Below are 18,558 nucleotides of genomic sequence, written 5' to 3' on the forward strand. Positions count from 1 at the left end.
CTAAATTAGATAATTACCAGCTTTCATACACACACAGGACACAGACCAATTCTTATATGCATATATTTGAGTACAATACACTGCATTTAAGCAATGCACAGCATGTGTACAATTTATAGGACATACCATCATACACACACACAAAATACATATGTTAAGATACTGATGTGGTTAGGGTTAGGCACACAGAAAGGACTATAGGTACACCAGCTGAACTCATCTTTTAATGATATCAGAATGAAAACCCCTTTTTTCTGTTGACTCATCCAGGGGCCAGGCATTTAAGATGAAGCACAACTACAATAGGCTCCATTAGACCACTATAGGCAAAACAAGATAATATACATAATTGCTTGAAATAATAAAATGAATAATGGAGCCTCCGTCCTGAGTCAGAGGCAGGGAAGAGGAAACAGAGGAAACTGTGGGATGATGCTCATTCCAGGCATGTTTAAAAATGTTATAGAATACTGGAAATCTGCTTATACCATGTAACCTATGCATGTAGGAAACATTTCGAGCCAGTTAGCCACAAATATACTGGTGCTGTGCTGTTCTTGTTATTACTGTATTATGTTAGTAATGGTAGGGCTGCACAACAGCATGCATTACTACAGCAGCTTCTGCTCTGTCAGAGCTGTTTATCTATGCTCATAGTTGTTTCTGTACAAAACTGCTCATCTGCTTTCTGTTTCTGATTTTCTATAGTTGTAGTATTTAGAAGACAAGTGAAATGTCTTATCATGACAATGTTTTATTTATGTTTGTGTGCATTTTAAATTATCATGGATTACTGTTTTATTTACATCAAGGGATTTGAGCTCTTTAATTATTTAAGTTCATGTTTTCATTACCTGTATGAATGTAAACATAAAATATAAAGTTTTGCTGATCATTGTAGGTTTGAATAATAATAAGCATACATGTTTGATTATTTATATATATTTTATATATATTATTACATATATTTATATATTAAACCTTTACACCATCTCTTTTAATGCCCAGTTAATTCCTTAAGTTGGAGAATCTTTAACTGTCTTTCTGCTTTAACTATTTTAAAGCGGTCTTTTCAGATGCATGAGATGGCAGATGAGATGTTAGATACAGTTGCCTGAGCTGTATTTTGATGAACTGAAAATGGAGGAAACCCCTGTACTTCACTGAAGCACCTCTACAAGTCCTGTTATTGAACATTTACAGTTAAATGGCAAATGAGGAAAGGATATGGTGGAGCTTGATAATGATGTAACAAACGGTAGACGCACAGAACAAACCAACAAGATAATACTAAAGATAAAGCAGAAAAAAGCCAACCACATCAGGCAGCTGTTACAGATAACGTCCACAAACACCTTAGACAAACTAGAGATGTGTGAGAGGAGTTTTCAGAATAAGCGTTTGTGGTTTTAAACTTTGATCACAGCACACATCTCATCCCAGCCCGTCCATCCACGCTGATGGAAAAAAAGCTGAATGAATGGTCCTGACCACCCCTGAGGCTCTGCACCCTCTCAACCCTGCGTGTATCTGCTCTCCTGCCTGCTCTGAAGCTCAGATCGTGACCTTTAAGCAATGACGTTGCCCCCGCACGGCCCTGCCAGACAGCATCAGTGACCTTCCACCTCCAAAGTAACTGTAAGGCCATCTGACAACTTCTGTGGAGAGAACAGGAAACAGAGAGGACATGATAACCACAGAGGGGGCAGCTAAAGGCTACCTGCCCTCTAAAGCTTTTGTCAAGCCTTCCTCTCTGTATAAACAGTATGGATGAACAGTATGTGCGTGCATGTGTGAGAATATAAAAATATATAAAGATTAAAATTAAGATGTTTAACAGTAGAAGTAGGTTAACAGAAGGGACCTGAAAGTAAAATGCCTCAGTTCATCAGACAAGGCAATCTAAAGCTGAGCAGCCTCGACTGCAAACGCTGGAACACAGGTAGTCTCTAAACTGGTCACGAGATTCATGACGCGACCTCAGGTTGTAAAACAGGCTAATAAGAGCTCAGATATTCAGGTGTGTAGTTTGGAGCCAAACCCAAAGTGTGCTCTGTGTGTAATCAATGAATATAATTCTAAAAGAAATCAGAAGTCACTGAGGGGAGGATCAAATAGTTGCAGGGGTGATGTGGTCACGCTTTGTTTCATTTGGTTAACATTGCTGGAGCTGCATTTTGGGCTAATCGGCTGCCATGAGAGACAATGCAGGCTTAGGCAGGAAATTTAGCTTATATCAGGTAAATTACTGACATCCAGCCTATTAAAAGCATAAATAACTTTCTCCAGGTCAGCAGGAGAATTAATTAAGACTTCATTTTAGAAAAAAACAAAAACAAAAGAGCATCAATTCATTGACTAGATTTTTATGGTGAGAGAGACAAATGAGCTCTCTTTAAGGAAGGTGAAAAGAAGCCGGCAGATCGCAATGTTCTTCAGTGGTCTGCGGTCTTGTGTGTTCATAATTGTTCTTTTCTGCTTTTATGGTTAGAATGGTTCCATCTTTAAAGGTAAGTAATGTAATGTGTACATGATATACATAAAGGAAAACAAAACTAAAATGTGGTTAATGCCATTTTATATCAAAATAATCAACATAATTGCAGTAACACATGGTGTGTGTAGGGCACTTATCCCAAAGCCAAAGTCCTGTGTGCTGGGAAGAGGTGTGCACTGCATATTTCAGTACGAAAGGGCCCTTAGTCAAACTGGGCTTATGGCTTCACCAGGTGTTACAAGTACATAGCTGAGTGTCGTCAGAATAAAAAAGAATCTTAATATTATAATCGTGAAGAGAAAGAGTAAAGAAAAAAAATCTTGGGATCTAAAACTAGGCCCTGTGGTACATCAAGTGAGATTAGTGTTAGGGGAAGAATATTTCAATGTTAATATTAATAATAATATTAAAAGATGAAATCTCTCAAAAATGTCACTCTCGTTCATTAAATGTTCATTCATTTTCAGAGACTTGCGAGGAATAACAATTTAGGAAGTGAACAATCATTTTTCATGACTGGGATCAAGGACACGAAGCAGCAAGTGTTTCTGACAAGAACTTAATCTGGGATTAAAAACTGAAGCATTATCTTTTTTTTTTTTTTTACTTAAAAAATAATCTCATTTAATGATAAAGCTTGAGAGTAAAAAAATCTGTACTTGTCTGTCTTTTAAAAAGCCTTATCAGTCAAACTGCCTACTTGTTGGAGCTTGTTGGAAGCAGATAGGAGCAATAGTTTACACACTGTCATGGAAAAAGATAAAGAGGAGAATTATGGACATGAAAATGACTGCAAACTGAAACACACTAACGGCTCTGCTGAGCTGAGTTTGCAGTTTGTTCGCCGTAGTCATCAAACTCCACTCCCCATGGCACCCAATTAACCGCCATCAAAATTAAGCAAACAAGAAAAAGTTGAAACTCATTATTCCATCCTGAAAATAGCTGCAGGAATTAAAGTTAGAAGAAAAAAAAAGTACTTTAAGTCAACCGATGTGATTTCAAAAAGATTTCCAGAGAGAGGAAACAGATTCCACACCAGCAGGAGGAAACGTTACCTCATCAGCAAGGGCAGAGCAGCCAGCTGGAACTGTGGCTTCTTTCAGAAATGACTGACCTCAACATTAGAGCAGAGGAGAGTGAACACAAACACCACTCTCACACCACCAAACTTATCACATTATAACAAGAAACTTTTCACGTTATAATGTGAAACATTTTACATGATAATGATAAGTTATCGAGATAAACCGTATGTGTTACAACAAGAAAAGCCTCTTGTTATTATGCGATAAGCTTGCATCGTAATGAGATATTGAGGTTTGACATGGACTGAAGAAGCAGTTTGCTTTTATTATTTTACTCCTATTACTTTAACTGCAAGCGTGAACCAAAAAACTCACTCACTCACTGACTGGATTCAGGTGGTTATACTCTGTAGGCTTGAGAAACCTCTTTCCACATCACACTGTCACATTGTTTTCCCACTGTCGTTTGATTTTGAATTTAACTTGTTTAAACACTAAAAGTCCACAAATTGTTAATGCAACCAGGAACATGAGGGAGAGGACCCATTCACAGGCCCCCAAGGCAGACGGACACTGACAGTGTCCTTTATTAAACTCAAAACCACTGGCATGGAGTCTTTGGCCAGGAAACAAAACCAAAGCAACTAAAAATCAGCCAAGAAGGGGGGAAAAAAACTGCAGAAACACAAACTCAAGTCCCAAAACTCAAAAGTCCTTAAGTGTGGATGAAACAAAATAACAGGGGATATCCACAGGGAGACAGGAGACAAATCCAGGAGGTAACACGCAGAGAAACAGGAAGGACTGAGACTCCACCACATGAACAGCAGGTGCAAACACAAGTAGACAAACTGACAAGGAGACAAGGAAACAACCAGACTTATATACACAGGGGTAATGGGCAACAGGTGAATCACATTAGGGTGGGACACACTATCACAAAGGCGTGAAAGTAGACAAAGACACGAGGTAGTCTAAGACCAGACACACTAGGGACAAGGCTTCAAAGTAAAACAGGAAATACTGAACCAAATCAGGAACAGATACTCAAGATTTCAAATTAAAACAATACTGAATAACACACAGGAACCAAAACAAGCGAGACAAGATTACCAACAGAATAAAACAGAAATTACAGAGTGCTCAAAGAATACTAAAGCTCACCCAGGGGTTGAACCAACAAAGAGTCCACAACAGTCCAGAAATAGTTCCCACACAAACCAAAGGAGTTCAGAAAACAGCCCACAAACCCAAAAAATGCACACTTTAAAGCTGTGTGGGAATAAGCATTTCAGGTTTTGACCACTAGCAGCTCACATGGATGAGGCAGAAGAATATAAAGGAAGGTATGTTATAGGCACGAGGGGATTTTGATTACACGTCTTAATCTATTGTCAGTGTTTCTGTTTCTATCCATCTACCTGACCCCATAGAAAAATTACATTCCTGTCCTGATTAGGTTTGGATGGTGCACTGTGGGTTAGATGTTGCACATGAGTGGAGGATGGGGAGACTGCTGGTGCTGAAGAGAGATGTTAATAACTGCAAGGCAATATTACAAGAGAGGCAATAAAAACACGGCCTTCTCCCATGATGCTCTTTTCAGTGGTGATGACATACAACTCAATGCCTGCAACTTGTGCCGCTTTATAAATGAGGGAGTGTTTTCCACAGAATTACACTGAAAGGCTCTGCACACCATGCACAGTGTAACATCTGCTCACGGAGCGGCAGGCTCGTATAAACATGTGAATTTATGTTTTAATAAAACCTCATGAATTTTACATGGAGGCTGCCACAGATGTGGAATTGGCCTAAATTAGTAAATGCTAAATAAGCACATTTACTCTGGATGAAGAGAAAGTCTCTTACTGGTGGATGTTTGAATGTTGACATTTCTGAGTTACCCCATTAGTGTTTCTCACTATTTACTATTACACTCTTTACTATTTTGAGGGACTGTTTGCTAAATTTCTCCCCTGAATGTTGACTGTCCAATTATAGCTCAGCAAAAATAAGTAGGCCGCCGTCAGCCTGTCAAACTCTGAGTTTCTCCACTTGTTAAAGCTCTGTGTACAGAAATACTCTGCACCTCAAGCGTTTAGAGGGTGGTGTCTTTTTTCAGCCTCTTCAAACCCAAAAACTGGAAAAGAGCCAATCCCAGCTGACACTGACACCTTGCACAGGTCTCCGGTCTATCACAGGGCTGACATATAGAGACAAACAATTCATAACTATGGACAATTTAGAGTCACCAATTAACCTGATTTGTGACATGTCTCTTTGGACTGTGGGAGGAAGTTGGGGGACCCAGAGGGGACCCACACAGGCGCAGGGAGAACATGTAAACTCCACACAGAAAAGAACCAGTCTGGGTGGATTCAAACCCATCCTCCTGGGTTTGAATCCACCTCCGTCTTTTCTTCTTGCTGTGAGGCGACAGTGCTAACCACAGCACCACTGTGCCGCCATCAACCAGCAGCTGTCAAACTAAATAATGCAACACATACCCACTTCTGATGTAGACAGGAAGTGAAAGGACAAAATATGGTGCTGGTACACTTCCTTGTTGCTGAAGCGCACAAGGCCTCATGATAATCAGAGATATCATTAGATATTATTATTGCCTCTTTATAACACTGACCTGAGGTGATTACTGCTGCAGTAACCTGTAACCCATACTGTCAGCTCTTATTTGATACTGTGAATTAAAAGTGGAGTTTACACATCACTGACATTTGGAAGCAGGCACACACAACATCCCTGTGCCCACTGCCTGTACCAACATAGCTTTTTGCAACAGTTTGCTATGTTGCTCTACTGATTCACTATGGCAGACAGTAAGATAGAGACAGGCAAATACTAAAGCAAAGGTTTCTTGTTTTATTTCATCTTGAGCAAATGCAACCATCAAACGACCAAACAGGTTAAAAGTGGGGTGGAGCTGTGCTCAGGTCACCCTCACAGTGTGTACTCACCCTGACAGCACGCCTAGCACCAGATTGAGCATGAAGAAGGAACCGATGATGATGAGGGGGATGAAGTACAGCCAGTTCCATGTGTTCCCTGAGGCATCGTTGGCCTAAATACATAAACACAGATATAAAGAACAGGACTATTAATACTGTCGAGTTGTTGCAGTTTAAGCATAAGGCTAGCATTAATCAATATTTTTGTTGTTAATAAAATCCATAAAAACCTGCAAAAAGGATGTTCATGTTCTTTGACAGCTCAGTTTGAATAATTTCCTGACACTGATGTCCACTGTGGTTTCTAACAAACATCACTCAAATGTAAGGAAACAGAACATTTGTTAGGAACTATTTTCACTGGGGGGTTAATTGACATTTGGGGCTCTAGTGAGTCTCTGGGGCAGCAGAGGAATAACATATATCAGGCTTTGTACACACAAACTACATGAGATTTATTGACACATTAGACTGTCACCAGACGTATCTTTTAAATTTATGTAGATGTATAAGATTATTTGAACAGAAAAATAAAACAAATGAAATTTCTGTCTTTATCACCATTATATGTGCAGTGGTAAAATGAGTTGCAGTAACAGCCTCCACTCATCTGGTTTCAGACTTTCACCAGGTTGCAGTCATTTTCTCTTTTTTAGCCACAAGAGAATCAGTGAGGTCCAACACTGATCAGGCCTGGCTTGCAGTTGGTTTTCCACTTCATCCCAAAGGTGTCGGATGGGGTTGAGTCCAGAGCTCTGTGCAACCCGGTGAAATACTTCACACCAGAATTAAGATTTCCATTCAGTGGAGAGAATTCCAGCCCATGACAACTGCTCTAAAAGTACACAAACGTATGTAGACAGGCGGCGCCCACATACGTTTGGCCATACAGAGACTGATACTGAGAGAAAGACATCGCTTAGTGTGTTCAAAGGCATTTCAGCTTTGCACCTCGATGGGCTGAAGATAAAATCCACAACTCACAAGATATCACAGAAGTGCTGATGGGAGAAAAGTGCTGAGCTGTATTTGCCTTCTCAATCAGTTGTGAGGTTAAGAACAGGACTTAAGAGAGAAATACTAGGCTCCACTGCTGTAATGAAGCCTGTCCTCATTTTACCCTGCCTCTACTGTAACATCGCCGGCTTCATTTAGAATTACAAGTCAATAAAACAGGTACTGGCGTTGGTGTGGAGGAGAGGTGCGTTTGTTTGTGCGTATGTGGTTTTCTGTTGAAGCAGTAACAGCAGATGCAGCTGTCACACTCGTGTTCTCTATCGTGACTTCCACCCTGCCTGAGGCCTTTCTGCTGTATTAATGTTTACAGACTTTCTTACACTGGGCACTCACACTCACATTATTACTTTGGGAGGTTAATCTGATAGCAGGAAATTGTCTGGTGATGCGCTCACTTACTGAAAGCCATTGTGATGCCGTGCTATCATTCAAAAGCTTGTCTATGGAGGTAAAATGTGTCTTTTTGCATTTCCATAGATTTTCTAATTGTTTTGTCAGATAAAGGAATAGTCTCAATGCTGTTTTTGGGCTAAGCAGCACTATAATTGCTTGTTCCACACAACAGAGGTATTATGAAGATTAGTCAGAGGGTAAAATGCTTACATACAATATAACATGCATGACTCAGAACACACATGACAGGAGAAGCAAGAGGCCAGAATAAACTGTCTGCCACTGATATAACCTTTAAAAGCTGTCATGGTCAGTGTGATATCAGTGATTATCTGTTCACACATCCTGCAGACACAGAGAAATATTAGGATTCATTCGGAGCTATGACTGTGTCCACCTGATGAACGTGAGTCCAACATTCACTCTCCTTCTGTCCTTTCTGTCCCCTACCTGCTCAGCACCAAACAGCAGACAATAAACAACAAACAGTAAACAGACACTAGCTGGTTAACACAGTGGAGCATTTGAATTTGCAGTGTTTCTTCTCGATTGGTAAGACAACAGCTGTTGCCAATCTTGGCTATGTAGCCATAACAAAAATTGACCTATAGCACCTTTAATGTTAAAACATTGCAGTGCAACTTTAACTACAACAAAAAACAATGACGATTTAAGAAAAGCTGAATTAGATTTACAGAGAAACCTTTGAAATCCTCATAAAATATCTTGTGAGCCAGCAGGGAAACATACAGGAGCAGACTACAGTGAACACCAAAAACAGGTCTGTCTTAATTAAATCAAGTCTAACTGCTGCCACACTCCTACTTGGCACCACAGAGGATATTAGCACAGAGGGACTGCAGAGACAACTGATCACAAAATATCCTGCTGCCACGGCTGCATTCAGACCTTTTAGCTATTCTGTTGTTTTTACATGGATACTGTATCACACAGAGATGGCAGGAGGGTAAGGCCCGGGGCATACACACAGGGTCTGTGTTGATTATACTGTTAGCCGTGAAAAATTGGCCTGCTGTCAAAAGAAAAAGAAAAAAAAAAAGAAAAAGCTGTTTCCTCAGGTGAACTTCTCTTTTTTCTAACCCTGTTCATCACCATACAGTGGGAAGCACTAAGGAGGGGGGTGACAGCTGGGCTGTACCATCTAAACAAGTCATTTAACATCCAATTCTGCCATTAACCACTTCAACCAGTGGGTGGGTGTCCACATACACCAATTACAATACGTCAGGCTGCATTACACGGAAATGTTTAATAAATGATGAACATCCAGTGCTTAGATTCAGCAGCTGACTTCGCAGCATCCGTAGAAGCAGAGTAACTATTATATTTATATTAAACTCTCAACTAATGATCCACAGGCCGTTAGGTCTGATTATTTCTGTATGTAATACCAACATCACCACACCATCACGACCACAATACTATGAATTAAAGGCTAGGACTTCCAGGAAGTCCACAGAAAGCTGACGCACGTACACTTGTTATCTGTTAGCAATCCCACAGTGCAATGCTTCACATTTTATAGATGTACAAACTACTTTTGTATAATAATAATTTTCATATCTAAATCAAGGTTTGAACGGGCAAAACTGTCTCATCACAAGAGCCAAAACATAAATTCTGACTTAAATCGTTAATATTAAGCTGTAAGTGGAAAGTCTGAGGCAGCGACTGTTAACACGACAATTGTAGCAACAACTGCAGCTTTAGTCAGTTGTAGTGAACAGTAATGAAGGGACTCAGATGAAACACAAAATCAAACTCTTCCCTGTTGTCTGGTTATGCTCTCTGCATGCTGCCTGTGCTATTTTTAGCCCAGCCACTGGGGATGTACAAGCCAGTGCACTCTTAATGCTGGTCCCAAGTCAGATAAATAGGGAGGGTTGCGTCAGAAAGCACATCTAGTACAAAACCTAACTCATATCAAAGATATTTGGAGCATAAATCAGATTTCCATACTGGATCAATCGAGGCCCAGGTTACCAACGGCCATCACCGGTGCCAGCAGGGTGCTACCAGTGCTGGCTGGCATCTGGAAATCCTTTCAGAGAATTCAATTATTCAAAAACTTAGCCAGTGTTTGTTTGTCTTCTTCATGACAAAGAGAGCTAGGTGGAGGTGGTAACACAGGAAGGGGCTGGATGATCTGTGTCGAACTGCTGCTGCTGGTCAATCCCCACAGAAGGAGCTGTCATAATGTAGCTCTGAGCTGGAAGTGGCTGATGAGAGCTGGGTGTATTAGTTCATTATTATCAGCTGGTGTCAGGGTTACGCTGCCTCAGACCTCGGCTAACAGAATGGAGAGAGCACAGAAGGCAATAGAAAAGACATCAGTAGCCCTGCTCTGCCCCTAAACGCATTAGCCTGAGGACAGCCTTCAACTGAACAGCAATACCACACCCATACTGCCTGAGAGAGACATGGACACAGACCATGAAATAACAGGTACTGAGTCAAACAACCACAAAACCAGCAGTGTGTTTACACTCAAACTACGACTGCTGATAGCTGACAGGTTTAATATACTGCATCTTTATGTTTGACATTTTTATTCTAAGGAATTAAAGTATAGCAAGGAACGAGTTTTCCTCCACTCAGTATATCTGTAAAAAAAAAAAATGCTGAGAAGGCAGGGACAGACATGGGGTGAGAGGTACCGGAGGACAAGTGGCAGTGAATGGTCTACACTGTATCTTGTTGTTGGTTGTTGTTGCTGTCCTCCAGCTTGTAAACATCCTGCTCCCCAGAGCTCCGTCTGATAGCATCTAAAAGTCTGCCTGCTGTTCACAGGTGAGTGGATACTGACTCACCAGAGGGTCCGCATGCTACTGACCCTAACTAACCCTGACAAGCTCTGGAAAAGGCCCTCTCCTAGCTAAAACAGGACATACTGAGACAGCGACAGGACAGACAACACAAAGCACAAGGACATGTATTACAATATGGAAGAAGGACTACAGAAAGCATGTGCACGCAGCCTGTTTGTCATCTTCATACAATATACATTCAAAGACATTCAAGAAATCACACTTGCTATGAAGCAATGATCCCTTCCTATTGTTACTGTACTGTAAGAAATGAGGGTCACATTATAAAAACAGTGTGATTGTGGAAGACTGCCAGCTTATCTGTCCAATGCAGACTGCTGAAACATCATATTAACTTAACGCTGAACTTGGATTTAATTTTTGAATGGAACAATGTTCACATGCTGCTATTGTAAGTAAATGAACGATTTGAGGTAGGACCTCACTGAGGGACTGCATCTGATGTGCAGGCAGTGATGCATTTATTGGGATAAAACTATCAACAGTGATAGAAACCACTGCTGAAGTGCTGAGGACACAGTGGGCAGGGAGTTACACTGAATCCGGATAAATTGCCTCAAGTGCTGTCGCACCTGAATCTCCAGCCTAAGTGTCGGTGGTCCAGATGCATTGTGGATAATTTAAGCACCAGATTCTGACAAAGAGAAATGAGTGGAATAAAATAGACGCTACAGACTATATCTCTGGTCGAGCTGTAGAGATTTTGAGTCGAATCAGTGGAGTGCTCTTTTAACACCACAGCCCTGAGCATTTGGCACCAAATATGAAGATAATCTTACTGTTTACCGCTTTAACAAAAGTCACTGCATATATTCAATGTTAAAACAATAATAGAATGTGGAAAACAAAGATTTTTTTTTAGACTTTCTAAATTATTCATACTGTATGCTGTCCTCTGTAAATGAATCCAAATCTGGTATATTTCTAATGTACTTTGATACTTGAACGCTTTAATCAAGATGCTGTGAAAGTACAGACTTTGAAAATGGCAAATATACAAAAATAAAAACAACAGCAACAAAGGTGAACAGAAATCTTCCCTTGCACTGATAAACATACACAAATGTAATAATAAAGAGTATTTGGAGAACAAAGAGTTATTCACTATGGTCCCATTCACACATACACCTACAGCCCTGTGACTTGTGTCCTACATCAGGATATCTTGTCTAAATACTGACACCTGATCACTGACCTCTGCATTTACATCTGTCATTAATAAGAGTTCTGATTATCTCCATTGCACCTCCATTGATCAGACCTCAGGTGGGCACGATTGGACGACTTCAAACATAGCATATCCCAGATCAGATTTACAGAGGATGCATCTCCCACCAGGCTGAGATCAGATCACAGTGCTGCCAGGCCACCCTCTGATGTGGGCTCATTGGCATTCAAGTGTTTACACCCGCATTAAAGGAAAGACTTATTTTTTTCAAGTCTGTCTTAATTCAGTACTCGCATCTACATTTATACACTGACAGAGTGGCTGCAGTGATCATTCCTCCTGTCCACACTGGCTGTGAAGCGATACTTTCCAAATGCAATTCATCTAGAATTTAATCTGAGTCTCAGAAGACTGAGACAAAGCATGGCTATCATCCAAAGTTAAAGTCATTTTTAGTATCGAGAGAGAATTTCATTAAAAAAACAGATTGTTACTTTGGAACATAGTCACTTGATTGGAAAACACAGACTGCTGAGGCCTCATATTAGCTTTGGTTGGTTCAGTATGGACACAGAGAATTGGTTCTCTCTCTAACTCTCAAGACTTGATAAATATATATGTGTGTGCGTGTGTGAGTGAATCTATACTTCACACCTGATGGCTACATAAAGTATAGTGTAGCTGGAAATCATGCAGTTTGTCCCAGTGCCAGGCAGTGAGGGCAGCAGCTTGTATTTTGGCCTATTTAGAGCATAAATATTGAGTATTATGGAGAAAGATTTACAGTTTTGACATCTGTCCTTTTATATGCCACCACATTAGACTGAGGCACAGGGCCCTGACAAAGCTTTGTGTCAAAACTGTTCTGCCTATAGTAGATCAGATTGTTTACAACGTGATGCCTAGCTTTCATTCAGTTTGACTAAATCTAACTTCCTCGTTGTTATTTTCTATTTAAAATTCATATTTTTTGAATGATTCCAAACCAGATTTACTCTGCTCTGTTTTATTTTAGAGGTTTCCTACACACAGAGGAAGAATAAACAGGCGACAGCACCTGTCAGATAGCAGAAAATATGGCTGAGAGGTCTTGGGGGTCTCCTAATGAGAAACTGACAGTCTGAGTTTTGCCCTCCATCCCCATCAGAGAGTCACAGCTTTGGCAGAGACAGACGAGGCGCCGTGCATCCATGATGGATGGCCACTCTGATAAAGAGGACACGGCCGGGTCTCACAGTGGTGGGAAATGAGACAGCCGTCACTCCTCCCTTGGCAATTCAATCAGAGAATCCACCAATCATATTCAGCCAAAACGGTAACCTCAGTCCGCGCGGTCAGAGCGCATTACCAGTCTGTCAGAGATCCAGAAGAGCCGGCTAATGATGGATGAAGGAGTGGTCTTAACCCTCCAACCCTCACACCCCATATGGACTAATTCTGGATTAACACTTCGGTCTAATGGGGATTATTCATCATGTGAATGACGACAGCAGCTGATACTGATGGAGCAAAGGTCTTTAATCTTAGTGAAGACGGTGGAAGGGAAGATGTTAATAGAAATTATTAGAAAGTGAAGCTGAAATCAGCATAACCAGCAGGATCATCCACTGAAAAAGCAAGATGTGAACCTCAAACAGGAAAAAGCTATTGTTACAGTATATTCACAGGGGCCCACATATTCTCCTCAGTCACTGTGATCGTGGTTGTGTTCAAATCATTTATGATTTTAAAATCACCGCAGTTAATAAAAGTCATTCATTCCTAATCATTTATTAAGTTTTATTTAGTTTGCCATTTGGATTTAACCAATGAGTTTGTGGTTTCAGGGGGAGTTCAGCAGTGGACCTGTGTCTCAGGGGACAACAGCCAGTCTTTTACCTGTACAGAGACCAAAATAAAAGCCTGTCACTGACTAATTTTCACCAACTTTCACCAAGCTTTGGCTGTTTTGGTGTCTTTTAGTTCATTCTTTTGGTTTAGCTTGTAACACCTGTAGTCACCTGCTGCACTCATTCAAATTCTGAGACAATGAGACAGTCAAACCTGTGTATGTATGTGCCATACATAAAGCTGCTGCCAGAAGGGATGATCCCACTGAATGATTAATGATTATAAGTATTAACACTTCACAGTTCTGAGAACGTGGCAACATCATGTTACTGAGATCATCCCAGCAGAAGCCAACGTGTCTGCTGTCCTAAGAGGACACTGTAAACTCATTTCACTCATTCAGTTTAAGTTACTCTGCATCAAACCTGAACCTCATGACTTAAATGTAAAATGTACACACTGTTTCTACGCTGGAAAAAATATCCAACTTGAGAAAATTCTCATGATCATAAGTCTCATAACCAAAAAGATGCCAAAGAGATTAGATAAATCCATAATCCATGATAATCCATAATAAAGATAACTTCATTAATTTTAGATATGATTTAAGTGGTGTAATCTGCATACAGCTGTAAAGGCATTCTCATGTATGTTCTTGACACTGTCAAAAGAACATACATGAGACACACACACACACACACACACACAAAGCATAGTAAATTAACATCATAGTAAATTAACAACAACATTAATAAATAATGGTAATGTAGCCCATTTTCATTTTATATTACACTGTCTATCTCCTAATGAAGAATAATGGACATTAATGTGAGTAACTGTACTGTAATGCCACTACAGTTAGTATTATTATTAGTATTTTGCTATTTCAGATATATATATATATATATACATGTATGTTTGTGTCTCCCCTCTCCTGCATCCAGCCAGCAGACCCCTCACCCATCTCCCCCTCTCAGGCTCAGCTCCATGCAGAGTGAGAGTAACTAGAGTAATTAAGGTGAAAACACTGATAAGGATGCATTTAGAGGACCAAAGCAGCAGAAGCTCTCTGGATGTGGGGTGTTTATTCTGACTTAGCCAAAGTGGTGGTCAAAGACATTCCACACGGGACTCAGCTGGCCGTCTCTGTGAGGAAGGCAGGTCATAAAACACAGCCACATGAACTCAGACTGACACCTGCACACTTTCTTTACAGAATCTCATCAAAATCTACTCAGAATTTGAATTTTTTTTTCTAGGATAAATCATGATGGTTATGGGGAAACCAGTCCCACAGATATTTTGGTTAAAGTCTGGAGCAGATGTTAAAAAAATAACCAGGTCATTTTATGAAAGAGTATAATAGACAAGAAAAAGAAGAAGCTTTTTCTTCCTTCTTCAGAGCTATGAGGTACAAGCTTTGAGTAAACTCTCTCTCCAACACATGGATGTACTTTAAGACTCCACCGTGTGAAGACAAGGTCCATGACAGAAGCTGCTGCTACCAGTTTTGCTGCACGTTTGCATTAACTCTGCTGTTCCCCTCAGCACTTCAGAGTCTTTTAGCCTCTTTTTAAGCTCATTGTCTTGGTTTTACAGTCTCCAATGTTATTGTTTGGTCGAGCCTCACCAGCCTGGTTCCAGTCAGTAGCCAATTTCAATCCACAGTGGGAACGGCAGTCTCCATCAGTAACAATTAAACCTACTGTGTGGAGAGGCAATTGCAGAATGTAAACACACTAAATATCTATTGCTGGAAAATCATAAATACTAAAATGGTCGGCTCTGACACACAGAACACTAATTTTAAAAAAAAATTACTCAAAGCACCTGCTGTGCTTAATCTTTCACTCTTTCTCTAAGGAGTGAAAAAGAGTCCATGTTCCTGTGTCCAATACTTGTGTAACCGTTACAATGGGGATACAATTATTTGACATCAAAGAAGCAAAGCAGTATCCTCTGTCTCCCCCGCCTCTTCTTGCTCTCAGCAACCAAATGACTATTGATCGCTTTCTCCTCCCTCTTCTCTTCCTCTCTTTCTGTTTTCCTCCTTCAGCCCCACTTGGAGGAACTCGCACTGCTAAACACACATTCTTTTCCCACTACAGCTGTTTAATAATTTAACCTATTACATAATTGTTTCCCTGGCATGATATAATTCTGAATCTTATGCAAATGGCAGAGAGCTGTGATTTGTTTCATGCGAGCAGTAAAGCGGCCGTGCTGTGGTCCTAATGGGGAGCTGTGGCTGTGTGTGTGAGTCATCCTCCACAGGCTCTTATGCTTGCCTCTAATCATCCCCCCCGAGGAAGGCTGGGAGGGGAAGGAGCAATCAGCAGGAACAGCACAGTGTCTCAGCATCGATGTACAGCCTGTACATTCACAGTGACGTGCTTTCCACAGGATGGTTTTTAACTTGTTTGGCTGGGCACTAAAAAAACAAAAAAAAAAAAAAAAAAATTAATTTCCCTAACAGTTTGTACTGAATGATGCTCCCTCACCAGCTGTTGTTGGTATCTACTGCATGTGTGACAAAAATGTGTTTCCTGGAAATATTGACGCCACTTGACTGAGCAGTTAAAGTATAATGGAGCAATGCTGAGGACACTAATGGCACTGGAGACTGAAATAAGCTCTCATACTAAACTCTTATTAAACTCTTACTAAAACAAAACGTCATATCATTGAGATAAAAAATATAATAGTATGGATTTCAGGAGGTCATCAACCAACTGTATTCAAATAATGTCAGTTTAATGGACTGCATTTATATTAAGAGTTCATCCAAAAGCTTCTACAGTTTGCCTCTCACTCGTTAGCTGTCATGCAGGGCACTGACTCAGCCAGCGTCATCTGTTTGGGGGTCAGTGTCTCTGACACTGTGACACGTTGGACAGGAGCAGCGTTTAATTAGTGGGCTACACAGTCTACCTGCTGAGCCACAGCCACCCCTCATTACTGAACCATAGTAATCAAAAACATCCACACAACTGATGAAAACTTTCTGAAATCACAGAACGCAGTTCTGCTCCCTCCATTGTTTTCAAGTGTAAACACACACACACACACACACAGTAGAGCATCATCCACTCTCTGACCTCGGCCTGCCCCTTCTAGTGAAAGTGCACGGCTCTACCATTGGAGCTCATGATGGTTCAGTTTCCTTAACTTGCTCCCACAGCCCTTTGTGTGACTATGACAACCACAGAAACTACAGCGAGGGAAGCGATGGAGGAGCTGATTTTACAGGTATCTAAGTTCTCTGAATGACACACCTCCACGCCAGCAGAGAACTGATGGATCAATGAAGAGAAACCATGTTGGAGAAACAGCAGCTTCAAAGTCTGATTATCTGGTCTGGGATAATAAACAATGTTTATGATATTGGCTAGTTAGCAAAACTTGCTTCATTAATTGCGTCATATTTCATAAAAGTATTTTCTCTGTTTTAAGCTACAATTTGTTCTGTTTGCTTGTCTGTGTGATAAGATTACATGAGGTGTGCAGTGGAGAGCACCAGCCTGTGTTGTACAGGCTGGTAGGACAGGTAACTGGGGACCACTGTGGTGGCACTGCACACTGCTGCTGGATTTTCGAGACATCAAATCTGATTCCAGCTCAAATGTGAAGATCCCTTGTAAGATCAAATTCTGGGTTTTGAACTCTTGGTCAAAAAAAGAAAAAACATGAACTTTAGCTTTACAAAGAGGCATTTTTCAAGCTTTCTGAACTGAACAACAATTATATGTGTGACTTACTTCATGATGTTCAAAAACACAAGTCAATATAAAAGTTATTTCTGAAAGCTGACCTCCAGCAGCCTGCTCAGCTGTGTCAGTCTCATCCATACGGTCACATTCTTTACTATCTCTATTGATAATGGATGTTGCCAGCTAAGTATGAAGATGGTGTACCCATTCTTAATCCCATTAACAAAGCTCTGATTGGTCATTTGTTTCTTCAATCTAAGGAAAAAGCCATCAGTGAGCACAACTCCCATTTAAAACACTGAGCTTATCAGGGAATTGTGTGGTCATTCAGAGGTCTGGAACCACTAACAGACACTGTGAAACAACAGTTAGGCCCGGATATGTTCCCTGTAGGTGGACTCACGTTGTAGAGGATGTCCACCCATCCCTCCATGGTGATGCACTGGAAAACGGTGAGAACAGCGAAGAGGATGTTGTCAAAGTTGGTGATGCCAAAGTTGGGTCCGATCCAGTACTCCTTACACTCGGTACCGTTAGCACAGGTCCTCGCCGGAGCCTCCAGGCCACATGGAAACTCTTCTGCCTGCTCGCCTATAGCCACAAACACACACACACACAAACATACACATTCATACAGTCGCACTCACTGAAACAGACAAACATGCTGGTAGTTTTTGCGAAGGCTTGAGTGTTGGTAAAAGTACCTCTCATGTTGAGACACATGCCATTTAATGTATAATAAGAAGGTAACATTTAAGCGACATTCATTTTAGGACAGTGATCTCTGTCGACTTTGCACATACATCTCTTACATGTGTGAGAAGGGGGATCCAATGTTTGCCTGGTGTTTTCCTGTTAAAGGTGTTTTCTTAGTGTTTTTTCTTAAACAGAAAGTGCGTAGTATGCTGCACAGATTGTGAAGCTCTTTGAGGCTTAAAGATTAAAAATGAGTTAAGTAATTTAGAAACATTTCACAGCTAAATAACTCCACATTAAGAAAATGTCTGCGGCATCATAACTTTTCTTTAATGATTCCCTATAGTGTTCTGTGGAAGGAGGAGCATCAGTGTGCACTGGGGAAAAAAAAAAGAAAGAGC

The 18,558-nt window shown here is 40.7% G+C and overlaps 1 protein-coding gene across 1 annotated transcript in view; it reads right to left on the minus strand.

Moving 5' to 3' along the window:
• LOC121185246 (voltage-dependent N-type calcium channel subunit alpha-1B-like) overlaps positions 1-18,558 on the minus strand; it is a 122,995-nt gene that overhangs the window by 69,574 nt on the left and 34,863 nt on the right. The window contains exons 6-7 of the mRNA XM_041043316.1: positions 17,865-18,052; positions 6,504-6,607 (exon numbers count right to left, since the gene is read on the minus strand). Of these exons, the coding sequence (XP_040899250.1) occupies positions 6,504-6,607; positions 17,865-18,052 (292 nt within the window). The remainder of the gene's footprint in view (positions 1-6,503; positions 6,608-17,864; positions 18,053-18,558) is intronic.

This window comes from Toxotes jaculatrix, chromosome 7 (assembly GCF_017976425.1).
Source record: "Toxotes jaculatrix isolate fToxJac2 chromosome 7, fToxJac2.pri, whole genome shotgun sequence".
NCBI classification, from domain to species: Eukaryota; Metazoa; Chordata; class Actinopteri; family Toxotidae; genus Toxotes; species Toxotes jaculatrix.